At 40.5% G+C, this 25818-nt stretch overlaps 2 protein-coding genes across 6 annotated transcripts in view; one reads left to right on the top strand and one right to left on the bottom strand.

The window, feature by feature from the left end:
* Positions 1-25506, top strand: part of add3a (adducin 3 (gamma) a) — a 76830-nt gene extending 51324 nt beyond the window's left edge. For 2 of the 5 annotated variants that reach the window (XM_077523558.1, XM_077523559.1), the window contains exons 3-16: positions 3191-3329; positions 3746-3897; positions 5121-5201; positions 8717-8866; positions 10568-10711; positions 10964-11062; positions 11517-11693; positions 11774-12028; positions 13943-14047; positions 14548-14634; positions 16083-16106; positions 16631-16751; positions 21205-21294; positions 24241-25506. In XM_077523558.1, coding sequence (XP_077379684.1) covers positions 3191-3329; positions 3746-3897; positions 5121-5201; positions 8717-8866; positions 10568-10711; positions 10964-11062; positions 11517-11693; positions 11774-12028; positions 13943-14047; positions 14548-14634; positions 16083-16106; positions 16631-16751; positions 21205-21294; positions 24241-24491 — 1875 coding nt within the window. In that variant the 3' untranslated portion in view covers positions 24492-25506. The remainder of the gene's footprint in view (positions 1-3190; positions 3330-3745; positions 3898-5120; positions 5202-8716; positions 8867-10567; positions 10712-10963; positions 11063-11516; positions 11694-11773; positions 12029-13942; positions 14048-14547; positions 14635-16082; positions 16107-16630; positions 16752-21204; positions 21295-24240) is intronic. The other 3 variants (XM_077523561.1, XM_077523560.1, XM_077523562.1) reach the window with 3 other exon arrangements.
* LOC144020282 (uncharacterized) lies at positions 16978-19479 on the bottom strand. The gene is made up of 3 exons (XM_077523594.1): positions 19196-19479; positions 18806-19090; positions 16978-17010 (listed from the first exon to the last, which is right to left on the bottom strand). Exons 1-3 carry the CDS (start codon positions 19298-19300, stop codon positions 16978-16980), a joined length of 423 nt encoding a protein of 140 aa, XP_077379720.1. The 5' UTR covers positions 19301-19479.
* Positions 25507-25818: the final 312 nt, after the last annotated feature.

The following is a 25818-nucleotide window of genomic DNA, read 5'->3' as shown; positions in this document are numbered from 1 at the left end:
TTTCAAAGCCTTTTTAAAGAGATAGATCACTTATTTGGCCCATTATAGCAATAAAAAGTTAATATTTTGTCTATAATTAATTTGATACTTTCATCATTTTTCACGTACAATTTGTACCTTTAAAAACACATTTTGCAACTTGCTGTCGACTGGAAATGACATCACAAAGGCTCAGGTCACATCACAGCTCACCTGTTTTCTCGGTTTGGTCATGTGACATACACAAGCTGAACTTTGATTGGTTACCTGAGCCCTTGTGATGTCATTTTCAGTCGACAGCAAGTTGCAAAATGTGTTTTTAAAGGTACTAATTGTACATGAAAAATAATGAAAATATCAAATTTATTATCTGGAATATATTAATGTTTGACTGCCAAAAATGGCTAAATAAGTAAAGTATCTCTTTAAAATCATGTTCTTGCACTGTATACTATTTAAGAAATGTTAGTATGCTATTTTTTTTTAAATATGTTATGTTGTCTATAAAATACCTTTTAAATAAGTTATTACTATTATTATTATTATTATTATTTATTTATTTATTTTTAATTTTTTTTTTATTTTTTTTTACAACCCCTGGGTACTGCCTAGATGCTCGTAACTGATAAAAAAAATAATAATAATCAAAAAATCAAAATGGAAAAAAAATTCTTATTAAGCCTGTATTAAGCCATTTAAGATTTTTTTTTTTTTTTTTTTTTTTTCCCCCGATGCTAAAACAAGGAGTGTTATTCACTGGATTTCACAATACATAAACCCTGGCCACTTTTTTCCCTCACAGGGTAAATAAAGTGTCTTTCTATCTGTCCATCTGTCTTATTTGCAGTGTTGCCACAGTTACCTTGAAAAAGTAACTTAGTTACTTTACTGATTACTTGGTTTTAAAAGTAACTAAATTGCGTTACTGATTACTTGATTTTAAAAGTAACTAAGTTAGATTAAAAGTTACTTTTTTAGTTACTTTCAGCAGCTGCCGATAACACCATCTCAACATAAAAATAATGAGTTCCAAATACTTTATTGAAAGTGCATTTTTAACATGAAAATAAAGGTTTTTTTATGAAAAACAAAATAGGCAGTCGCTCTTGACTTCTTGTAACGTAAATACTTTTTATAAAACAAAAAATAAAAATCTATCCAGGTTGAAAATGAAAATCCCCTAAATTCCTCTATTGTTTGTTCCGCTATTCCAGTGTGTACACATGTATCAGTTTAAATATTTATTAGTAGTTATTGACAGTTATAATTGTTTTTTGGTTTGTTTGTTTTTTTTCTTCAAAATAAGGATCAGGAAAACAAAAGGTTGATAATTTAATGTTAAATATAAATATTTAACCTTTAGACAGACACCAACACAATTAAACAGAATATTTGCACATTGTGAAGTATTTCAGAAACATAAATTTAAGACATGAAATAAACCTACCGTCCAGCCAAAAGAAATATGAAGCCACCTTATGGAACAATAAATCTATCAAACACATTTTAACCACTTAATATATGCAAAAATATTTCCAAAAGTTCATTTCCCTTTTTAATCAACAATTGTTGTATTTAACAATTGTTTTTTCTTTTGTCATCACTTTCATTTTTGGTTAATGTATGACATCTTTTTTTGTTTTTTTAATCTGAGACACGATGATGACCACAGAATCACTACTGTTTATATTTTGTTTTTTGGGCTGTCGTAATCGCGGGCACGTCTCAGTTCTCCTATCTGCTGCTCATGCTAGTTGTAGACATTGACAGGGAGCCACAAACTGAGAAATGAGATACTTGCAGTGTGCTTTTAGCATAGCTGGTGTGTTGACTGTGGGACATACCTGTGTCGTTTGAATCCATGCATTGGATCGTCACGGGAGTTATTCTTTTTGGCTCGCGCGCAGTACCAACGCCGGCCCGGGACATGCAAGTGCACCGAGAGGACTCGATAGCCATGGGAAATACCGAGATGTACGGCACCGGCTTCTGCTAACTGTCTCCATTTGTATGTTGTCACTCGTTGCGCGCGCGTGCGCCGTGTCGCGAGCACGGAAACACGGAAGTAGCTTGAATGGTGATGCTACTGAAATGTAAACAAAACAAGTAGAGCACGGCGCAGAACTCTTGCTATTGTTATGAAAACCATAAAGCCTCACTCGCAACCGATACGGTCGTTTAGCTCCCCTTGACGAACGATGGTTCGGTCGAATCGTTTTTTTGTTCCACCCCTACTGAAAACGTAACTTGTCTGACGTCACTCCCCCTGGCGAGAGGGCGGAGACGACCTCATCCCATAATGCTTCACGGACCAGTTGAGGATGGAAATAAAAAATTTTTTTTACCACTTTTATGGTCCATAATGCACACTTTTTTTGTTGTGGTGTGCCTGTTGGTTAATAAAACTAGTAGTAAAAGTATCATCACTTTTGTTTTGAATGTGCAAACCATTCATGACCAGACCATGGCTGAATTCAGTGTGGTGATCAATGACTTCCGCCTCATCTTCGTAGTTAGCAGTAGTTGTTTGTGACTGTTACAACAGTGAGATAGTTTGCCTTCTTCATGAAAATGTGGAGTAACGCATTGATTCTCTGGACAGTAACTTTAATCAGACTACTTTGTAGAATAAAGTAACGCGTTAGACTATTAGTTACTTTAGAAAGCAACTTTTTTGAGTAACGCGTTACTAAGTAACGCGTTACCGGCAACACTGCTTATTTGTAACTTAGTCATCAACAAGTCTTTTGCTCGGTCTTCAGATTTATGACAAATGTCTCCACCTTAAATGTCCGTATTGACATGATTTCACAACATGCTAATATGCACTTCACCAGGTTTAAGAGTTGACTATGGTCTGGACGTAAAGATTAGTCTCACAAACACAAAAGACGGCACATGCTGTTAGCTATTCATCCTATCGTGCGTATACTTGTTGAGCAAGCAGCCAATCATCTTCACCGAGGCTGCCTTCCCGCTGACACCTTAGGAGCATGACTAATCTGTGATTAAGTGCTGCTTGTGTCTCACATCATGTTCCCACAGTCTTTCTTCCACTGTCTTGTCGACATGTGCTCTAATCCGCCATGCCTGGCGATCTTTTCACACAAGTGTGCGCACATGTGCCGTCATTTGTCCTGAAGTTCTGAAAAATGTGCACAATGTCTCATCACGTCATCTAATATCTTCCTTTCCTAACGTCCATCCCCAGGCCTTCAAGGAGGAGTTGGAGAGTCTGATCCAAGAGCAGCAGCGCAAAGGGAACAACCCCGCCGGTCTGTTGGCCCTCAGACAGATTGCTGACTTCTTCATGGCGAGTTCAGTGGCCGGTTACAACACTTCCCCACTTAGTGAGTACTCATCACCCTGTGACCAGTCATCACCTTGGTGACCAGTCAACAATGAAAACTGCACAACCACGCCCTCAGTTTAAAAAAAAAAAAAAGAAAGAAAGAAAGAAAAAAAGTCATATTTAAAGACACAAACTTTCCCCTCTTGAAGGCTGATGTGATCTGGGCCCAGACACCGGAAGAGTCATGCATTTTTCTCTCACTTTTGATTCTCTTTGACTTTTGCACATGTGGAATGTGCAACTAAATGTTGGCTCATGTGTTCAAGGGATTACCGTAACTCAATCCATCTTTTTTAAGATAGTATATCAAAAGGCTGCGGCAGTAAATGATGCAGTACATATTGTCGACTACATCACTGAATAAAAGAAAAGTACTTTTTTTGTATTTGATTTCTTCTCAATTTTGTTGTTCAGGTTTGGGGATGGTCACGCCCATCAATGACTTGTACAACGTGGAAGCGAGCGCCATGGTGAAAGGAGAGAAGCTGACACGCTGTAAGCTGGCTAGCCTCTACAGACTGGTGGATCTGTTTAACTGGGCCCACTTTGCCAGCTCCTATATCACTGTAAGACTCCCCAAATTCATCATTTAGGCCAGTACAGATGGACATGCATGGGCATGTTTTTATTATTTGGTACTTGCACAATGTAATGTGAGAGTTGTATTTAAAAACAAAACAAAAAAAAAAACGAAATATGACATCCATCCATCCATTTTCTTGACCGCTTATTCCTTACAAGGGTCGCGGGGGATGCTGGAGCCTATCTCAGCTGACTCTGGGCAGTAGGCGGGGGACACCCTGGACTGATTGCCAGCCAATCGCAGGGCACACAAAGACAAACAACATCCACATTCACAAGCACACCTAGGGACAATTCGGCGCGCACAGTTAACCTGCCATGCATGTCTTTGGAATGTGGGAGGAGACCGGAGTACCCGGAGAAGACCCACGCGCGCACGGGGAGAACATGCAAACTCCACCCAGGAAGGCCGGAGACTGGACTGAACCTGAGTCCTCAGAACTGGGAGGGGGACCTGCTAACCAGTCAGCCACCCCGTGCATGTTCCAATTACCCTAAATCAAATTCCTCAATTTTTATTTTTTTTTTAAATATCTGCATCAAATTTGGTGGTTGGTTTGTACTTGTTGCTTAATGGTCGTAACAGGTGAAAATATAAACCTCTCCACAAGCAATTCATGCCATACAGTTTTGATTGACACTTTGTAAGAAATACGAAAAATAGCAAAATATTTTATCACCTTACATCATGGTTGGTCAAAGTATGTAGTTCTTTCAATCGCCCACTGATCACTTTTCCAATATTTATTTATTAAATGTATTTATTCTGTTTTGTATTTATGTGTAATTTTAAATAATTCATTGATTGTAAATAATACAATTAACAAATCTTAGTAAAGCATTTTTAAACATATATTAAAAAAAACATTGTATTTACTTTGTAAATCAGTGGTTATTTATAATTCAATTTCAATATATTGTTATATATATAACTTTTCACTGTTTCTGAATTGATCTACAAATGACCTGACCCATTTGTCAATTTTCAAACTCGTAACGTGGCCCATGAGCAAAAAAGTTTGTCCTCCCCTGCTTTAGATATGTGCACTTTGACAGTACTGCTTAGTTGAGTGGGATCAAATCACATTTCCTGACGGTAAAGAAGGAAAGTATTGATTCATACAGTAAATGTTCATGATTGTGTTGTGTGGGTCAATTTTTCAGTGCTTACGCTAGAGGAATAAAATCTGTTTTTCTTACTCCACAGGCCCGAATCAGCAAAGAGCAAGATCACATCCTTATCATCCCCAGGGGACTCTCCTTTGCTGAGGCGTCAGCATCGAACCTGGTAAGACTCCATCTGCCTTGCTGCCAAACTTTTGAAACAGGCCAGCTGTTTCCATTTTGATTCATTTCAGCAAATGGAGACATTGTTTTGAAAATTGCTGTTTGTAGTGTTGGTAGACAAAACATTGACTGCATCCAGATGCTTATTCATCCGAGGCTAAGTGCGGGTGAGTGGTACAGTATTTGTGTTTGATGATGTCATGCACAACTGCTACTCTTATATGTGTATTTAAGTGGCTTGGTGATGAAATGCTGCATCCACTAGTCATCATACCGACCAGTATTGATATTGGTATCGGATCAGTTTCTGTATCTGATCAGTATAGCTAGCTAGCTCTGTAACTAGCTTGCCAATAAGTATTGGTTATGAAATCATGGTTTTAAGGAGAACTAGTAGAGGTGTGCATTAGCTGCATCATAATCAAATAAAGCTTCAACTTACTATACATTTGTTTGAATTTTAACGAAACACAAGCAAATATACCAAAAGAAACAAAGTAAAGGAACCAGAAATGCTTTAGTTTGATTGTCAGTGTTCTGTTGTTTTAGTATTTTTTTTTAAAGCTACTTTTTTTTTTCTCTCTGCTTTGCTTCTGAATGTCGTTAACTGAGTGATGTTTGTGGGTGTTGTGTCCTTGCATATGTAAATCACATTGAGTTGCCTTGTGTATGAAATATGCTGTTGACAATTCTGAATCAAAATGGTGCTCAAATGAAGCTTTGGACTTTGGATCGTTGTAATTAATTTGATTTCTGAGGATCATTTTTTATTTGAAAATGTGATGAAATGTCGTTTGAGTACTATAACAATCCGCCTGGTTTGTATGCTCGTCACAGGCAAAAAGGATACAATATGTGGTTTGTTTCACCGTGTAAAGGAAGCATTTGTGTTGCATACTATTGCGGAAATATAAAAAATGTCCGGATGTTTGGAGTTGTCAACAGAAATAAAACTGCTTTGCCTTCAGGCTGTGTCTTTTGGCTAAATTTGCGCACAGCAAACTTTCAGCACAACTGAAGCACATAAAAATTGGCTGTTTATGTTAATAATTAACATTGTTAAAAACCCGTTGACCTTCACGGAGCGGTTTATGCATTCCAGTTTTGCTGGATTAGTATTTCACTGCCTTAATGACTTGTTTTAAATCAACATGAAAAATAAGAGACCTTCCTCATATTTTCTGGTTCAGTGTTGATGTGTTCACTGTATGATGTTGACGCAAGTGGGGATGTCGTTGCTCTGTTTGCATTCGAGCAATAAAATAGCTCAAGGTGTTTGTCATGTTGGTTTTGCTTCCAAAAGTAGGTTATTATTGTTCCAGCACTGGTAATAGTTGCTGTTTGTTCCAAATTCAAGCCATCAGTTTCACATAGGCTGCATACTGTCTTGGTCAGTTTACTTCCTGGCCCCTGCTCTCAAGTGTCTTTGCCAGTTTTAGACATTTTTATCATCACCATTAAAGCATGTCACATTTAACATCTTTCTGACACGTCCTTTGACATCTTTCTTTATATTTAGACATGCTGCATATATCACAGGGGCCCTCTCAGCTGTGCAGTTGTGTGTCTGAGCAGCAGCTACTGAATGGATTGGCAGGGTGAAGTGAAATGTTACTGGACATGTGATGGAAGTAAATCAATGACAGCTGCTTTTGTTTGACTGTGTCGACATCAGTGGTGGCGGTTGCCCTGTTTTTGAAAGATGAATAAAAAGGATGTTTCCATCTGAGTGAGGTGAGACCATTGATTGGTGTGGTGGACAAGATCATCAGTGAAGTAAAAAAAAAAAAAAAAATGCAGTCACAAAACCAAAACGCCAAGGAAACATGTTTGCAACATCTATCAGTTTTCGACTGCTTATCCTGTTAAGGATCATGGGGAAGCTCACTTAGGACAAGGCAGTCTACACATTGGACTAACCACAAACCACAGACTGGTTAATTCACAGTTAACCCAAAATAGATTTTGTTGTGGTTTTAATAAGTTTCTTTTTTCTGGAAATTAATGTAGCAAAATACTTTCGAGTGTTATTTAGGGCATTCATCAACTATAAATTATAGAAGAATCATTAAAGAAGATTTTTATGGATGAATATGTGTCAAAATGTAAAAAAAACAACTAAATTTTAAAAAAAAATCTGTATATATTATTTATTATTCATGCTCTTTTTACTCATTGCCTGATGCTTTGATATTATTCTTGTGCTAACCACTTTGCTAGTGTGAAACCATAATTTCTTAGTTAGTAGCTATTATAGTGGTTTGCCACATTCTTGTCACTTGTGGGAAAAAAACAATTTGTATACAGTATGTTCATATTATTCATATGTTTTCCATTTAGAATCCCCAGAACAAAAGACAACAATTGAGAAATGCTGTCATCAAGCTAGGAACTTTTCTAACCAGCCACATTAAGTACACTTGTATTAAAAAAAAAAATCTGCCATCACAAAAGGATGGATAGTTTTGTTTTTGTTTTTATTTTGTGTGGGGGTGTGTGTTTGTGTGATTGTAATTTGTGGTTGGGATTTTGACAGCTGTTTCTAATATGTGGTAGCCACAATTGCAAATGTATGTTATTAAGTTTAATCCTTTAACAGTGGCAATGAAAACTTTATTTTTGTTTACTTCTTTTGTTCAGTGCTGTTTAGTGCAAAGCAAATTTGAGTGTCTTGACATGTGCTGTATATCTTTTGATGCATGTAATAATAATAATAATAATAATTATTATTATTATTATTATTATTATTAGCATTATTAGCATGATTAGCATTATTTGCATTATTATTATTATTACTGGGAAAAAAAGCACATGTCCATTCTCAACAGGTTGAAAAGTGAATGTGATTCATGTGCGTCCTACTGCATGATGGATGCCCTTTCCTGTTGCTACAACTCACACTCACTTGTGTTGTGAAAGAGAAACTTGTGGTTTTCTGCTTGATATCAGAACAACATGTGGCGGCAGTACATGATGCCTGCAGGCCACAGTGGTTTTTTTCTGCTTGTGATTAACTTTCAGCCAGACGCTGACATCTGCGCACACTTTGGCCATTTCTTTTTGTTCCGTTTCACGCATCTGTCTCTTTGGCCAGGTGTTTTCATTCTCTCCCGTTTGTTCGTGTCTACCATTCTTCTTTTGCAGGTCTTGTACTTCTTTGCTCAATCCTGTGTCACTCCCATCAGCCAATAAGTGAATGTTAATAAAGTTGCCATACCACGACTGAATCATGTTGCATGTAATAATCTAGTTCATTTCCTGAGGTGGAGCTTTTAGACAAAAGGAATGATTGTTAATGTGATTTATGGCGTTGGCTCGATTAATTTTGTAGATAGATGGATGTTTCAAGATTATCAGCTAGATTGTTTAACGGGTGTGTTTTTACAGCATATGTTGGGGGAGAATGACAAGGGTTTTGCGGAGACGAAAATCATGTTTTGCTCGTGATATTCATTTAACCATGTTAATGTTGATGAAAAAGTTGTGCTGACTCCAGCTGCTGCCTCGCTTCCCCAGATGAAGGTCAACATTATTGGCCAAGTGATCGAGCAGGGTTCCACCAATCTGAGCATCGACACGTCCGGTTTCAGCCCCCACGCCGCCATCTACTCAATGCGTCCAGACATTCGCTGTGTCATCCATGTGCACACTCCTGCCACAGCTGCTGTAAGTTTTACCAATTACTCAAAACTATAAGAGTAATCCTGAGAAAAATAATACAATCTGCTTATTTATGAGTTAGCTTATAAGCAAACTTAGCTTGTAGCGAACGTGTGTGACGTCATGCATGCTGAGATCATGTCTCTGATCAACTGCTGAAAGGAGACTTATTCTGTCCTCTTTCATCTAAAAACTGCTTCAAACATCAAAGCGTATGTAGGGATGGAAGAATGTTGATTTGTTGTGATTGTATTGGTGTTATGTTTGGGTTTTTTTGTGTTCTGTAAAGCGCTTTGTGACAGTTCAGGCTGTTTGAAAGCGCTATATAAATAAACTTGAGTTGAGTTGAGTTGAGTTGAGTTACCGGTAAGTTCCATCCATCCATAGTAACATAGAACAGTAAACACAATAAAACAGTAAAAAACAATGGTGAGTCTCATGCTGAGTCAAAAGCGTAAGCATAAAAATGTGTTATAAGACATTTTAAGAGTTTTAAAAATGGGCAGGTTGCAGGGAGTCTGCAACCTGCAGCTCTGGAGCCACATGTGTTGTTGTTTTTTTTTGTCCTTCTCCTGTGGCTCCCTGTGAATCTCTATTTTAAAAAAAATAAAATAAATTAACATATTTATTTTATTTTTTTTAGATAAAATATTATTTATATTAGTTAATGATTTAGATAAAAAAATAATTAAATACCCATGTCAAAAATCTCAAAAATTACTATAGGACTTACACAAAATTGCTAAAAAAAAAAAGTCAGAAACTTTATTTGTAAAAAAGGGAGAAAAGAAAATGTTTAAAATGTATCTCTAAAATGTCCTAACACAAAAGAAGAAATCCCGAAATTTATGTGGAAAAAAATGGCCACAATGTTGCCCAAAAAAAGTCAGAAAATTGATTTAAGAAAAGGCAGGAAAGAAAATGTTCAAAAAGTAACCATAAAATGTCCAAAAACAAAATAAGAAATCTCAAAATTTACCTTAAAATGTCTACAAAGTTGCAAAAAATGTCAGAAATGTAGTAGAAATGCAGAAAAGTCTAAAAATGTATGAAAAACAAAGTATAAAAAATTAGACACGATAAATAAATACATAAATAAAAATCTAAAAACATAAGATGGAAGACAGAAGAAAATGAATCTTAAAGTTCTGGTTGCCACATGTTTTCTGTTATGGTGCAGCTCTAATTATCTTTTGAGCCATAGTACATTAGATTAACAATAACACACTGTTTCATTCATCACAATGTTCAAATGTTTTGTGGCTACAGACTATTTTTTTTGTTATTTATTTGGCATAAAATAGCTCTTCTGACAGAAAAGGTTGCCATTTTAGTTGTAGGTCATGCCAAAGAGAGGGGCCGGCAATGGCTAAAGCTCGATCCCCTCTGAGCCCCCACTTGGTGATAAGATAAACAGAGTCAATATAGATGGAAATAATGAAGGTCTCATCACAAATGAACTTTATAAACCAGTGTCATGACAGAGGTTACTTATGTACCTGCTGCCCTCTAGTGGAAGAGCATGTAACTGATCCACGCACCCACAAAACATTGCTGAACAAAGTAACATTATTTGTTGTAAATAAATCATTATTTTGTCAAATAAATGAAAGTTGTATAATTTCGCCTGGCACACCGTCTGTTCAGCATCAATTTTGTTGCCAATCGCTGCTTTAGTTTGAACTTGTTTCTCCCTCCTCCTTGTAGGTGTCCTCGATGAAGTGCGGCATCCTGCCCATTTCTCAAGAGGCGCTCATCCTGGGTGACATTGCCTACTTCAACTACCATGGCAGCCTGGATGAGCCAGCGGACCGCAGAGAGCTGCAAAAAGCACTGGGGCCTACGGCTAAGGTAGGGAAACATATTGGTCACAAATCATGGAACAATTTGAAACATGTAAAGAGGTGTGTGTTTTGATACTTTCAATTTCAACCTCAGAGCTGTTAAAAAAAAATAAAATCTTATTTAGGTGTGGTTCAAGAGAGTACATTAACATTCCGGTCTGCCCCATTCATTTAGTTGTGGTTGTGGTTGAAAGAACGGATTTGGCTTTATAAGAATTAAAATAGTTATCTAAAAATAAATATGCTTGTGTTTTTAAAGGTTCTGGTGTTACGGAATCATGGCATGGTTGCTCTGGGTGAAACTATGGAAGAGGCCTTTCACTACATCCACAATGTGCAATATGCCTGTGAAATCCAGGTATTGTATTTTCAAAGAAAAGTAGAAGGTAGCCACTTGAATTTGGGATCGTTCACATTTTTTGTCAGTCTTTATTTTCACTTTATTGTGATGTTTTTGTTTCCAAAGCTCCTCCATATCTGCTGGGTCAAGCAAAAAAAAAAAAAAAAAAGAACATTAATCCAACAGCAAAGCCCAGCTTAATTTCTATAAATAAATCCCCCCAAGCATGTTTGTTGTGCTATGTGTGCTTCATTCCTTCATGTTGTCTAAATCTTATGTCTTTTGCTAAATGACGTTTTTGTCCCTGCGTAGATTAGGAAAGAGCATTTCTTCGCCATTGGTACTAATTCAGCATACAGAGGATTTCGGTGCCAATATTTATTTGGCAGATGTTTGTTGGGAAAAAAAATAAAAAATTCCCATCTGTCAAGTGTACTGCGTAAGATGATGTCCTCACTTCCCATTTTTTTAGGTGAACGCCATCTCCTGTGCTGGCAGCATAGACAACCTGATTGTGCTGGACCAAGAGAAATACAAATCACGAGTGCACACCGTGGCCGCAGAAGTTTCCGCAAACATAGACAGTCCGTACAAGTGGAAGGTCGGCGAGCTGGAGTTTGAGTCTCTCATGAGGATGCTGGACAACCTGGTGGGTCCAAATCACTTCATCCTGACTCCCGCTGAGGCTTCCTTCATTGATTATTGCCCTTTTTTTTGTTTCCTTCACAGGGCTACAGGACAGGTTACGCCTATCGCCATCCCATCATGCGTGAGAAGCCGAGGCACAAGAGCGACGTGGAGATCCCCGCCACCGTCACGGCCTTTATGTTTGAGGAGGATGTGGACGCCACTCACTTTCCCTTCAAGTTTCTGCAGCAGCGGCAGCAGCGGGAGAAGACGCGCTGGCTCAACTCGCCCAACAGCTACACCAAGGTCAACGTGGAGGGCGGAGACGAGCGTTACAACCACAGCAGGACAACCACGGTGAGGATCGTTTACATTGTAATAACGCAAACTTTATTTTTAAAGATTCACAACTCGAGTGGTTCAGATTTAACTCATTTGCTCCCAAAAACGTATAAAAACGTTCTATTTTAAATATTGCCATGGTCCCAAAAACGTATTTATACGTTTTTTTGTTGTTGTTTTTTTTGGTGTTTTTTTTCCCTTTTACTTTGCTAGAGCATACAGAAGGCTTTGATGAAGATTCTGACATGACGTGGTCACTTAAAACAATGGTAGTTATTACAAAAACAGCCAGCAGGTGGCAACAGAGTATAAGAGATCAGCTATGTTGCAAAAAGCTCTTTTCCCCAGTGTTTTCAACAAGTTTGTGAATAATGCTGAGACTTAGCGGTATCGGTGCCGATACCAGTCTTATTTTAACTCTTTGACCGCCAAAAACATTTAATAAGGATGATTAAAATCACGATATATCCCGCCATAAACTTTAAATGACGTCAACTACGTTTTTTTTTTTTTTTTTTTTTTATCAATGGGAAGTGCAATGTCTAAAGTGGAGTGCTGCCTGGTCAATGGGTTGTGGAATCAAAAACCACTAACTATGGCATTGTATCTCTTTTCAATGGGTTGCCGGTATATGGAATTACAATGAAGCATGATGGAATCTGATGATATCTGATGAAATAGAACGTTTTCAAGGATGATGTGAATGAGCCTTTGTCACATGAAGCCTAATTCACAGAGGGACACTAAACAAAAATATTAGTGTCAAAGTCACTGTTGTGGAGAAAAGGTATCTTTTCACAAAAAGCTCATTTTTCAAATGATCATTTTTCTTATCTAATTTTTGCTAAATGTCACTCAAATGACCTATTTTCAAATGGTAATTAGTGATTACTGAAGAAGGGAATAAGGTCGAAACGTACTTTTTTTCTAATGGAAGAATGGAATGCAATCTTTCATTTAGTACACACATTGTATATGTAGTAAAAAGCAAGCAATATTCTTTTTGCCTTGAAAGATGAGTTAAAATGCTGGAAATCGGCTGGCACTTTGGCACGTTTTGGGTAACGTGTGACAGTAATGTTAAGGTATCGGTACTCGCACCAGTGGCCAATACCAGTATCGGTCGTCCTCTAGTGGCCATTTAGCAATCAGGAACTAGAAATTAGGGGTATAGAAAATTACCATTAATTTCATGCAAATTTAAGGATTTATACAGTAGGTAATTCTTTAAAATTATTTATTTGTATTTTTTTTTTTTTTTTTTGGGAGGGGGGACTTTATGTACTAGTGGTATCGTATCGGTGACTACTCAAGAGTTGAGTATCGATGTCGGTCTGAAGAAATGTGGTATCGAACATCCCTATACTTGTCATTTTTTAAAACAAGATGTCATGTCCTGAGTCTAGAACTCTAGCATGAGACTACCATGCCATCTGCTGGTTGACCAAGGTACTATTTTACTGTTTTTCAACCTCTCTAGCTGGGTCGCTTTTGATGCAACAATATGACATCACAGTGCTCACTCAGCTTACGCACGTCACATGACCAAACCCAGAAAACAGGTGACAGGTGACAGTCATTACCTGAGCCCTTTCCTTTATTTTCTTTTTTCATTTCTTGATGCTGTTTTAAATGTGCATGTTCTAGAATCTAGCCCTTGGGCACTGAGATGTCATTTTCAGTCGAAAGCAAGTGGCAAAATGGCCGCCCCCGGGGGTGGATGGAAATGTGTGGGTTTGGCTGCTTAATTCAAATTCTCTCCAATTGGATGCGCCAGCTGACATCACAGATGTGCTGCGCCCGAATTGGGAAATGAACCGGCGACAACAGAATACCGCCCCTCATGCAATCAGGCAGCACAATCGATTCGAAAATGATTTGGTAATGCCTCATTGTTACTATAATCATGATTATTATTTCCATTCACAGTGGATGAAAGCAGAAGAGACTGGAACGCCGATCAGAATTGAGGACCCCAATCAATTTGTCCCTCTCAACACAGACCCCAAGGAGGTACTGCAGAAGAGGAATAAAGTGAGTGCCACGTCACACAATCATCGATGATCAGCTCTTTTAATTCAAAGGCTCTTCAGGAAGATGATTGTTATGTAATTAAAAATTGGGTTTCTGAATGTTTTGGTTTTTGAAGACTGCAAGTTTCATTATTTTGACATTATTCTGGTATTATTTTGACAACACTTGTGATTGGACCAGCACATTTTTTTTAGGTACTTACAGTGCACCTTGTTCATAAGTCATTTTTATTTAACACATGTACTAAATGTGTGAAAGTAAATATTTTTGAATATTATACCATTATATATTTTTGTTTTGTTTAATTGTCAGTTGGAAATGACAAAATATTACTGAATGATAATGGGTGCTATACAATATGATTTTCCTGAGCTGGAACTCGTCAACTTTTAAGATGAAGTGCTCAAAAGTGTCCTAGCAGTTCACAGCTGGATTAATCAAAACAGCATTATCGTAATTTTTATTTGGCATTATTTGACAGATGGATGGATGTTTTACAGATTAGAGAGCAGAATCGGTGCGAAGTGACGACATCAGGGCCGCGCTCGCAGCACCTCGCTGGCATCCCAATTGATCAACCACGACGGGTAAGATGGAAGACACAATATGTGGTTTTATCACGGTATAAAAGATTAAAGGGATACTTGACTCATTGAACCATTTTCAGCAGTGAAAAGTTCACATTTTGTCCAGAATTAATTTCATACCTTAACTATTTTTCATATACCGTTAATACCTTTAAAAAGTAATTTTTCTACTTGCTGTCGACTGATGATGACATCACCTGTGCTGAGGAAGTAGCTAAGGACCAATCATGGTTCACCTGTTTTCTGGGTTTGGCAAACTGAGCCATGATTGGTCGTTACCTACTTCCTCAGCACAGGTGATGTCATCATCAGTTGACAGCAAGTAGAAAAAATACTTTTTAAAGGTATTAATTGTACATGAAAAATAATGACGTTACCACATTAATTGTAGAAAAAATATTAACTTTTTACTGCTGAAAATGGCTCAATGAGTCAAGTATCCCTTTAAAATCTATAAATAAAGACCAACAAATTAATAGAATACCTAGGTACATTTAAGGAGATTTTGCTTTTAAGTTTTTATTGCCAAAGGTGCCATTCACAATCATCCTGTAGTTGACTGGTGACAATTTTAGGGAGTGGTCTATGGGGAGAGATTTGTCTCAAAAATATTCACACGAATAATTTTGTGATTTTCACATGTGTTTTTCAGATCCACAAACACATGAAAATCACGAAAATATGTGTAGATCTGAAAAACACGTGAAAATCACGGATGTATTTGTGGATCTCAAAAGCACAGAAAATCACAAATTTATTTGTGTGAATATTTTTGAGACGAGTCTCTTCTTATAGTGGTCTGCCTTTGGCGTAAGTTTCAGTATAGTTTGCTGGACCAAACTATTTACTCAAACGTGTTCAGTTAGTACCTTTCATGGCCACAAGGTGGTGCCAAGTGTCTACATTCTTCATCAAAGCTTAAACAGTACAAGTGATGTATTTTTATTTCTATCTTTCAGCTTGATGACGGTGCTATCAGGGTAGAGTTACATAAATGATGCATTAACTCATTCACTCCCGGTGACAAGTATACTTGTCAATTATAATTTTTCAGAGTGGGGACAGATGGGAAGAATCTGATTATTTTCCACTGTAAACTTGGAAACAACTTTACTGATGCCCAACCACCGGTAGATGACATCATTGCCCCATTTTATACCAAATAAACACAGTTTCAGAGTTCATGGGAGAAATGGCTGTATTTTGGCAAACCTACATTTTTCTACTGTCAATTATAAAAGAACGGGATGGGGCAAAATGTATTCTATTCTATTCTGTCATTTGGTAGATTCGTCTTATATATAATTATTGAACGTAATATCGCGTGGGTATTGAAAATTTTGAAATTTTCTAAAATGGCTGGTAGTGAAAGAGTTAATATGTTCATATTTATGTAAAAACAACTTTTTTTTCAATTTTCTAAGTGTGGTTGGTATCTTGTGTTGAAGGCTCAAGTGCAGATACACATTCTGGTAAATACACGTCAATATTTATTAATGACTGCAGTATTTTCATTTTTCCTCACTTTTAGATAGTTTTTTTTTTTGTCTCAGTACAAACAGCATGTTTTATTGTTTCAGAGTGTTCACGAAAACACATGCACATGCTGTATGTCATCAAATCATTGTGCGGTGATTTTAATTGGATGTTAACATGTAATGGCGCCTTTCAATTCTCAAACGTGCACATTTTATTCCACAGATGTGGTTGGGTTGTGGTTTGTGTGCACGCATGTTACTTACCATGATGGCAATGTGTGTTTGTTTCATTGTCTTGTCTGAGCAGTTTTGACTTTTCCCCATCTGGGTTCAAGATGTCACATTTCTGTTTGTAGTGGTTTATTCAGTTTTCCTCAGTTAAAATCTTGAATTCAAATCTGCTTGTATTCTTCTACGCCTTCATGTTACTGTTTAATTCACTGTTTTTTGTTTGTTTGTTTTATTTTTGGCTAAAAGTACCTCCTAACTGTTTGTGTGCTTGTATGTGTCCACGGCAGCCATACGTGCCCACAGAGGAGGAACAGATGGCCCCGCTGCCTCCCAACCCTTTCAGTGAGCTGTCAGAGAAAGACTTGCAAGAGTATCGCAAAAACGTGGAAAGGAGGCAACTGGGTCTCGGTAGGTGGTGCGCGGCCACTCATCTATTTATTATTCCTCACATTTGGTGCTGAAGTTGTTCATGCTCTATAGTTACTGTATGTGTGCTCAGAGACACCTAACATTGTTGGTAGAACAAAGTACCCCATAGTTTGTGTTTTCATACCAGATGAACCACAAACATATGAGCTCTGAGCCTTTTAAACAGGCATGTGAAAAATTAATAGTGAACAGACAGGAGGAAGTCTCAACGTTCTGCATTCTGCTCCAGACCTGCCACCTTGCATTCAATACATGTTCATTCATATTATGTGGACAAATACAGACACAAGAGGCCAATATGACTAAGATGGCAGAACGAACAGACAGCAGGTCTTCACACCCGCCTCGTGATTGCCGGTCGTTGCTATGACACGGTTGCCCCCGCATCCCCACTGTCCAATCTGGATGCCAGCTGGAGACCGTCTGGACTGGCCCTAAACATGACTTGGCTACATGCACACACACGGGGAACCCAAGTGGCCCAAAAAGTCGTTCCATAAATGTCAAATGTGTATATTCAAAAATATGTTTACACTCTTGAAATCTCACTTGCATGCTGTCACGAAAGTGGGGTGTTGGTGGCAGGACCCAAATGCAGGAGGCAACAAAAAACCGGGCAAGGCAGGGATGCAGGTAAAAAAGGGGATTTAATTAACGAAAACTATAAACAAGGTGCTATGAAAGAATTAACAAGATCAAAAAAACAAAGACAAGGCATGGCATGGCACACAGGGACACAGATACTACAAGCACAACAGATACAATGACTCCACAAGAACCGAATGGAAAACAGGGGACTAAATACATACAGGCTAATGACAATGACTAGACACAGCTGGGCAAGACACAAGTGGCAAGGGAAGCTGATTGGTGGATACACTGGGAAGGGAAGACACACTCAGGTGGACGTGGTTTGACATAACGGGACAAGGGAAGAAACAAGGAACACATGACAAACGACCAAAAGACAACAAAAACCCACCCCCACCAAACCAAAACATGACATAACCCCCCCCTCAAGGGACGGCTCCCAGACGTCCAACATAAAAAGTCCAAAAACAAGGGCGGGCGGAAGGGGGCACGGAGGAGGGCACACGGCCCACCCATCCGTCCCAGACAAAAAGCAGTTCAGGAGGGCGTCCTCGACGCCCGACAAGAGAGTCCCAGCGGGGCCAGTCAGGAGGGCGTCCTCGACGCCCGACAAGGAGCAGAGGTGGCGGCGGGGTGTTCGCTGCCAGATGAGGAGCAGGAGGCGGCCGCTGGCCGGGCGCCGCCGGAACTGGTGCAGGCGATGGCGGCCGCTGGCCGAGCGCCGCCGGAACAGGTGCAGGCGATGGCGGCCGCTGGCCGAGCGCCGCCGGACGAGGAACACGAGGTAGCGGCCCAGGCGAAGCGGCCAGGGGCTGCGGCGGCAGCGGCCCAGGCGAAGCGGCCGGGGGCTGCGGCGGCAGCGGCACAGGCGAAGCGGCCGGGGGCTGCGGCGGCAGCGGCACAGGCGAAGCGGCCGGGGGCTGCGGCGGCAGCGGCACAGGCGAAGCGGCCGGGGGCTGCGGCGGCAGCGGCACAGGCGAAGCGGCCGGGGGCTGCGGCGGCAGCGGCACAGGCGAAGCGGCCGGGGGCTGCGGCGGCAGCGGCACAGGCGAAGCGGCCGGGGGCTGCGGCGGCAGCGGCACAGGCGAAGCGGCCGGGGGCTGCGGCGGCAGCGGCACAGGCGAAGCGGCCGGGGGCTGCGGCGGCAGCGGCACAGGCGAAGCGGCCGGGGGCTGCGGCGGCAGCGGCACAGGCGAAGCGGCCGGGGGCTGCGGCGGCAGCGGCACAGGCGAAGCGGCCGGGGGCTGCGGCGGCAGCGGCACAGGCGAAGCGGCCGGGGGCTGCGGCGGCAGCGGCACAGGCGAAGCGGCCGGGGGCTGCGGCGGCAGCGGCACAGGCGAAGCGGCCGGGGGCTGCGGCGGCAGCGGCACAGGCGAAGCGGCCGGGGGCTGCGGCGGCAGCGGCACAGGCGAAGCGGCCGGGGGCTGCGGCGGCAGCGGCACAGGCGAAGCGGCCGGGGGCTGCGGCGGCAGCGGCACAGGCGAAGCGGCCGGGGGCTGCGGCGGCAGCGGCACAGGCGAAGCGGCCGGGGGCTGCGGCGGCAGCGGCACAGGCGAAGCGGCCGGGGGCTGCGGCGGCAGCGGCACAGGCGAAGCGGCCGGGGACTGCGGCGGCAGACAAGGTTCCGGAGCGAGAGGGTGCAGCAGACGAGGTTCAGGGGCGAGAGGTTGCAGCAGACGAGGTTCCGGAGCGAGAGGCTGCAGCAGACGAGGTTCAGGGGCGAGAGGCTGCAGCAGACAAGGTTCAGGAGCGAGAGGTTGCAGCAGACGAGGTTCAGGGACTTGAGGCCTGTCTGACCCGTCACTCCCGACGCCACGGAACATAGCCAGTACCTCCTTCAGCCCGGCAATGGCTCGGTCGCAGGCCTCAAGCCCCTCCTTCGCCCAGGGCTCCCATTCCGCCATTGCCCCCGTTGGGTCCAGTTGTGGTGGAGTCATTCTGTCACGAAAGTGGGGTGTTGGTGGCAGGACCCAAATGCAGGAGGCAACAAAAAACCGGGCAAGGCAGGGATGCAGGTAAAAAAGGGGATTTAATTAACGAAAACTATAAACAAGGTGCTATGAAAGAATTAACAAGATCAAAAAAACAAAGACAAGGCATGGCATGGCATGGCATGGCATGGCGTGGCGTGGCGTGGCGTGGCGTGGCGTGGAACACAGGGACACAGATACTACAAGCACAACAGATACTATGACTCCACAAGAACCGAACGGAAAACAGGGGACTAAATACATACAGGCTAATGACAATGACTAGACACAGCTGGCCAAGACACAAGTGGCAAGGGAAGCTGATTGGTGGATACACTGGGAAGGGAAGACACACTCAGGTGGACGTGGTTTGACATAACGGGACAAGGGAAGAAACAAGGAACACATGACAAACGACCAAAAGACAACAAAAACCCACCCCCACCAAACCAAAACATGACACATGCTTGTGAGTTTTCCACAAGCACAAAGCAAATGAGCACTTTCACAGCCTGTTACGCAACGTGAATGCATGCAAGTGTTGCAAGCGAGGCCTCGGCTCACTTAACGTGAAACTCTCAACGTGCTAATTAACGTGTCATTGTGATTTTGGGAGCATCTTTTGTGCACAGTTAAAAATGATTCAAACCACTTCTGATGAGCGGCACAGGCACTTTAACTGTACTAACAAATGTTGCCTCTGAAAACATAGCTGTTGTTCAGTTTGGCAGGTTTAAGAGGTTTTTTTGTTGTTGTTTGTTTGTTTGTTTGTTTGTTTTAATGGTCAAACTACTGCAAGCAGATGAACATAATTGAAAGGGTCTCTGAATGATGTTTTAAACTGGTGGGCAAATTTTGGGGCCAGGATATCCATAGTTGAGATAAGTTAAGTAAAATTATATATTTTGATTAAAAAAATATATATATTTTAATTATTAATTTACTGATATTTATAATCACATTAAATTATTTAAAATATGTATGTTCTTTTTTTATTTTTAGAAACAAAAACAAAACAAAAAATAATACTTTTTTTTTTTTTTTTTTTTTTAATAAAATTTTCTGGATTCAACATTTTAGTCAAGAAATGGCCACAGTACACTAGTGCAACAAATTATATTACAATTATAGGACTCTTACTAATATGAAATTTTGCATAGACCGAATTAAAGAACGGGGTGGGCCATATTTGGCCCATGCGCCATACTTTGCTCACTATTTATTTACATACATGGGCCAGGTCATCCATAGTTGAGGTTAAACAATTGCAATTATTTTTTTAATTAAAAAAATACTTGAAATAATAATGTTTATTATTAAGTTAGTTATAATCACATATACTTATTTAAAAATGTATTATATGTAGTATAAAAAATGGAGTGGGCCATATCTGGCCCATGTGCCATACGTTGCGCACCACTTGTTTCATAGGCTGAAGGTACGGATATGAACCCCAGCTTTGATTTAATGTTTAAAAAACACACACAACACACACATTTTACACTGATAGCAATGACAAACTGCACAACAAAATAGAACATTAGAACACGAAGAACATATAAAGTATACTCCTGTCAAGATAATAATGTCCCAGAAATAGAAAACTTGCTCTCCAAAAAGCCTGAAAGGAATCCGACGAGGATTCTGTCAAATTTTCAGAAGAGCATCTGTCCGTGTCTGAAACCTAACTTGTGTTATCACTAATCTCTTGACTCGGCCTCCCCCCGCTTCCCTCCCTTCAATCCCCTGCACCCTCTCCCGACCCGCTCGCCCCTGCTGTTTTAATGCAACCGCTTCAATCTAACCCCCTCCCAACCATCCCGCAATCCGCTCATCCCACACCCGCTACCAACCCCCACCTCACCCTGCAGATGGCGAGCACGAGCTAACCTCGGACGACGGTTCCACGCTCTCACAGTCTGTGTCTCTCACCCAGTCCCCGCAAAGCACTCCGGCTAAAGGTATCACTCACTGCATCAGAGCTGCCGCTTTATTCTCCTGCCTTGTGCGTCTGTAATGATGAAACTACTGTGTTGTCTCATGCTAGCTGCCACTCATATCCGTAGTGTTGGTATGCAAGCAAAATAGTCAGTTTCATAGTTGGCAATATATAAGATCGTGTAATGTTAAATGTCTGTTTTGTCAGAAACATCTGCAAAACATGTGTTGTACATACTTTTAAAATATGCATTTTTATTTAGCTAACAGTCTACTTGTCTGCTGGGCACAATTCATTTCTAATAGACCCTTCCAGCTGACATCACTTTACCCAGAATGCTTAGCGACACTTAGCCTCTTGGTGGTCAAACGATGTATAGGAAGACACGGATGGAGCATCGTTTTCGGTGAACGATTCGTCTAAACATAACAAATGTACCAAAAAACGTCCATAAGTTATCATAGTTGTGGTGATTAGAGTTAATTTCGATAAGTACAGCTACACCACTAGGGGGCTGTCTCTACTAAGATTACATTGAGAGAGGAGAGTAAGCGTTGCGTTGTAGTTTCACGCTAGCTGCCGTGCTAGTCTTTTACTCCTCAGTCTTTCGCGGGGTTTAGAATCGCTGCCGGCAGCCGAAAGAATGCTCTCATCTCTCTTTGAGCCATGAGAGCATCCGTTGACCGCGCACAAGTTCGCCATAGCGTTGGTCGCTGTTTTATCAACTGTTTGACCTATTTTCTAGCTCACACTGATTGTTTTCTAATTCACTAGCATTGACGCGCTGACCACCACTGCTAGGGGCGCACTTCAACGTGACGTCACATTAGAAGGGTCTATAGACCCTTCCAGCTGATGTCACCGATTAGCTTTCGGCGAGCGTTTTCGATAAAAGGTGGGAAATATGTCAAGTGTCACAAAAAAATGTCCCGAGTAAGACACTACATTACCGTGACTCATTGAAACCAGTCGTTTGGAGCCGCTAACTACAAAAAAAAATTAGTTTGAGGGAAAAGTGGAAGTGGAAGCTTAAGGTATTTTGTTTTTGATTGAAACAGTACGTTGATCACTATTTCCATGGTGTAAATTGTCATTCATTAAATCGTTTGCGTCTGGATATACCCGTGTTGCTGTATATTGAAGTCTTCAAGCTATCTTAGCTTGCTAGCTGCTAACAAACAGACCGCACGCTTACAACACATTCCTCAGTCGGCCAAAATGTGTGATTAATTTTTGATTAATCGTGTGTTAATTATTGAAGTCATGCGATTAGTTACGATTAAAAAAAAAATTATCGGCTTTTATTAAATTTATTTATTTATTTATTATTTATTTGTTTTCAATAGTTAGTTTTTAATTAGTTTTATAAACAAAATGTTTGAACTGGTCTAGAACGTATCCCCCACCATAAATGGGTGTTCACTGCACCTTTCTATTTTATTACTTACATATGTCCTTCACATGTGCAGCCAGCAGGATTACCTCATTGAGTCGCTCCTCCTTAAGTAGTAGCTAACAACACCGCAGGATTGACTTCCTGTCAGCTTCCCTCGCAACCCATGCACACACAACCGCACGTCAGCCAGTTGGGCTTGAAAGCGGGTCAGTTGTTACGTGCCTCCTTTTCACCGTGACCTCGGTGTGTTGTTTCCTTTTTCGCCATGAAAATAACATTTCATTATAGTTATCCAATACCATAGGCCTGCTTTCTCTAACATGCATTATGCGAGTCCATAGGAGAGGCTGTTTCGTGAACAGAGGATATAAACTGAGCGCTGATGTTTTTTTTAGGTGAGAGAACAGGCTATCAGGTAAATGGGTTTTACGTTGCTATGTTATAAAAAATGTAGAGCACGAGGACAGCGGAAGTGCTGCACACACCTGAAATGGTGTTTGTGCATGTGCCTGAGCCAGCAGGGTGACACATTTACTATACGAGCGTAGTGGAGGGCATTAAAAGTACGCACGGTAAATCCAAATGAAGTCACATTTAATGTGCCTGTGTCCTAGTTTGAACTCAGTAGGGCGATTTCACTCCAGTTTCTACATTCATCACTCAAATTGTTTTTACCATAATATTAATTTTAGTTGCCAATATGTAGGTGAGACCGGAGCTTTATGTCACACGTTTTACACTTTTGTGTATAAATGTGCCATGTTGTCCCACCATGTGCTAAGTTGTCTCACTATATGGGGTAAGATGTCACACTGCGGTAAGATGTCACACTGGGTTTTGAAGCTAATAAAACAAGGACAACATTATTGCTGTTTTCATTTACATTAAAAACATTAAGCCAAAGAAAATGTTTATCATCAGCCTGAACATAAAATGTTATGCAACAAATGTGATCAGCAACAGGAAGATCCATTGATAAACACTCAAACAAAACCTCACATATGTCCTCACTAGTCAGACTCATCATCCGAATGGCAATTCCGGCATATGTAAACGGATTTGCCTGGCGTGCATTTTTCATTGGCCCATTCTTTGCATATGTCACGTGACAACTAACCCCAAAATGACTGGGACATGTTGCCCAGACGTTTGATAATCCTAGCTCTAGTTTAAAAGCTTTAAACAGAACACTGGGATGTGACAATATTCCTGAATCTCCCTTCTAACAAGTTCACATGAATCACTGATGTTTCAAAATATATTGTATAAAGTAAAAAATAGTTTATTAGCACTAATTTTTGCTCACAATGTGCTATTCCCTTCTCAAACGAGACATGACCATGTAATGGGAAAAAAAAAAAAAGTTTTACTTGCATTCCGCTTTTGAGTTGGAGAACAAAACTATAATGTGACAACTTATTTATGTGACAACTAGCCCCGGTCTCCCTGTTTCACTTGTTTCTGTACAGTGAAAATAAGATGTCTTGAAAATCTGTATTGTTTCCTGTAGGTTCAGAGCTGATTAATTATTAGGATGAAACAATGTCGTGGCTCTTTTTTTTCTCCCCCCAGACAACCACGCGGGCCTGATGAACGGCAAAGACAACCACTGCGATGCAGATGACGAGCTGTGCAAGCGGGTGAGCCAGCTCAACACCAGCGCGGAGAGCGTGGAGGTGACGGTGCGCGCGGGCGACAAAATCGAGGAGGTGCTGTCCCAGGAGAGCTCGCCCTCCAAGTCGCCCAACGCCAAGAAGAAGAAGAAGTTCCGCACGCCGTCCTTCCTCAAGAAGAACAAAAAGAAAGAGAAGACGGAGGCTTGAGGGCCACCAAAGTGATAGATAGAAAGATGAGGGCATCTTTTTCTGTTTTGTCTTTTATGTTGTCTTTGTTTTCCTGATTTTTGTTTTGAATCCTTTACAGAGTTTTTATATACAAAGAAATGATTTGGATTAAAAAAAACAATTGGTTTATAACAAAAAAACAACAAAAAAAGGGTTTCCCAGGTAGATGGACGGGTGAACCGTGGTCGGGCATTTTCGAGTGAATCACGTATGCAGTACTCAGTTGGTTCCATGAAATTAGAATTTTTAAAAGCACCATGCATTACTTTATGCTTTAAAGGGGAATTCAACCTTAAATATTTATTGACAATAATATGTTATATCCTCCTGACTTCCAGCAATTTAAATTTGTCCTCTGTAGTGGACCTTTTTAAACCTGAATATTTCCCATCCAGTGCATATGATTGAATGAACTCCGTTTGTGCTCTATAGAGGACATTCAGAGCTTTCCACTGATACCAAATCTATAGGGTTGAAGCTTTGCTACCTTTAATTGCATCATAAAAGAAAATGGCTTCCCTCCGTGCAAGCATTTTTTAGGAAAAGAAGAAGGAAAAGTAAGTGTATAACACTTTTTATTGAACAAATTTAGGCTTTAAATGTTAACATGTTTTCTACAAGACTCTTAAGAATACATCAAAGTATTGTTTGAATTATTTTAACTGTATTTGAGCCTAGCATTTAAGTTTAAAAATGTCCTCTGTAGTGGACACATCAGAGCTTATTAAAAATAAAAACTTTTTTTCAAAAATTTCTTTTGAAGTATTCCAGTTACTTCACAAAGATTGGGGAATATCATATATAAACATGATTGGACAATATTTTTTTTTCCTAGTAGTCAGGAGGATATATGACCTCACTAGTCTAAACATGACATTCTAATTAATATTATATTTGTGGAATATGAGTTATGCAACAAAATCCAGCCATTTTTATCCATCTCAGAGGCAGCCATTTTGTCACTTGCTGTCAACTGAAGATGACATCACAGTTACTCAAGGCTCAGGCGATGACCAATCAAAGCTCACCTGTTTTCTGATGCTAAGCTGTGATTGGTTGTTACCTGAGACCTGAGCAACTGTGATGTCATCTTCAGTCGACAACAAGTGGCAAAATGGCCGCCTTCTGACATTGACATCGCTGCGTAACTCAAATTCCACAAAGACGCAATATTAAGTATTTAGACTAGTGGGGCTGCATAGAACATATTATTGTCAAAAAATATTTTGGGGGACTGACTTTCTCTTTAAAAAAAACTAATAATAATTTCAAGTCAAGCGTGCATACTGCACTTTTTTTTTTTTTT

Source organism: Festucalex cinctus, chromosome 6 (assembly GCF_051991245.1).
Source record: "Festucalex cinctus isolate MCC-2025b chromosome 6, RoL_Fcin_1.0, whole genome shotgun sequence".
NCBI classification, from domain to species: Eukaryota; Metazoa; Chordata; class Actinopteri; order Syngnathiformes; family Syngnathidae; genus Festucalex; species Festucalex cinctus.
The sequence above is the reverse complement of the archived record's forward strand: the minus strand, read 5'-3'. Positions and strand labels throughout refer to the sequence as shown.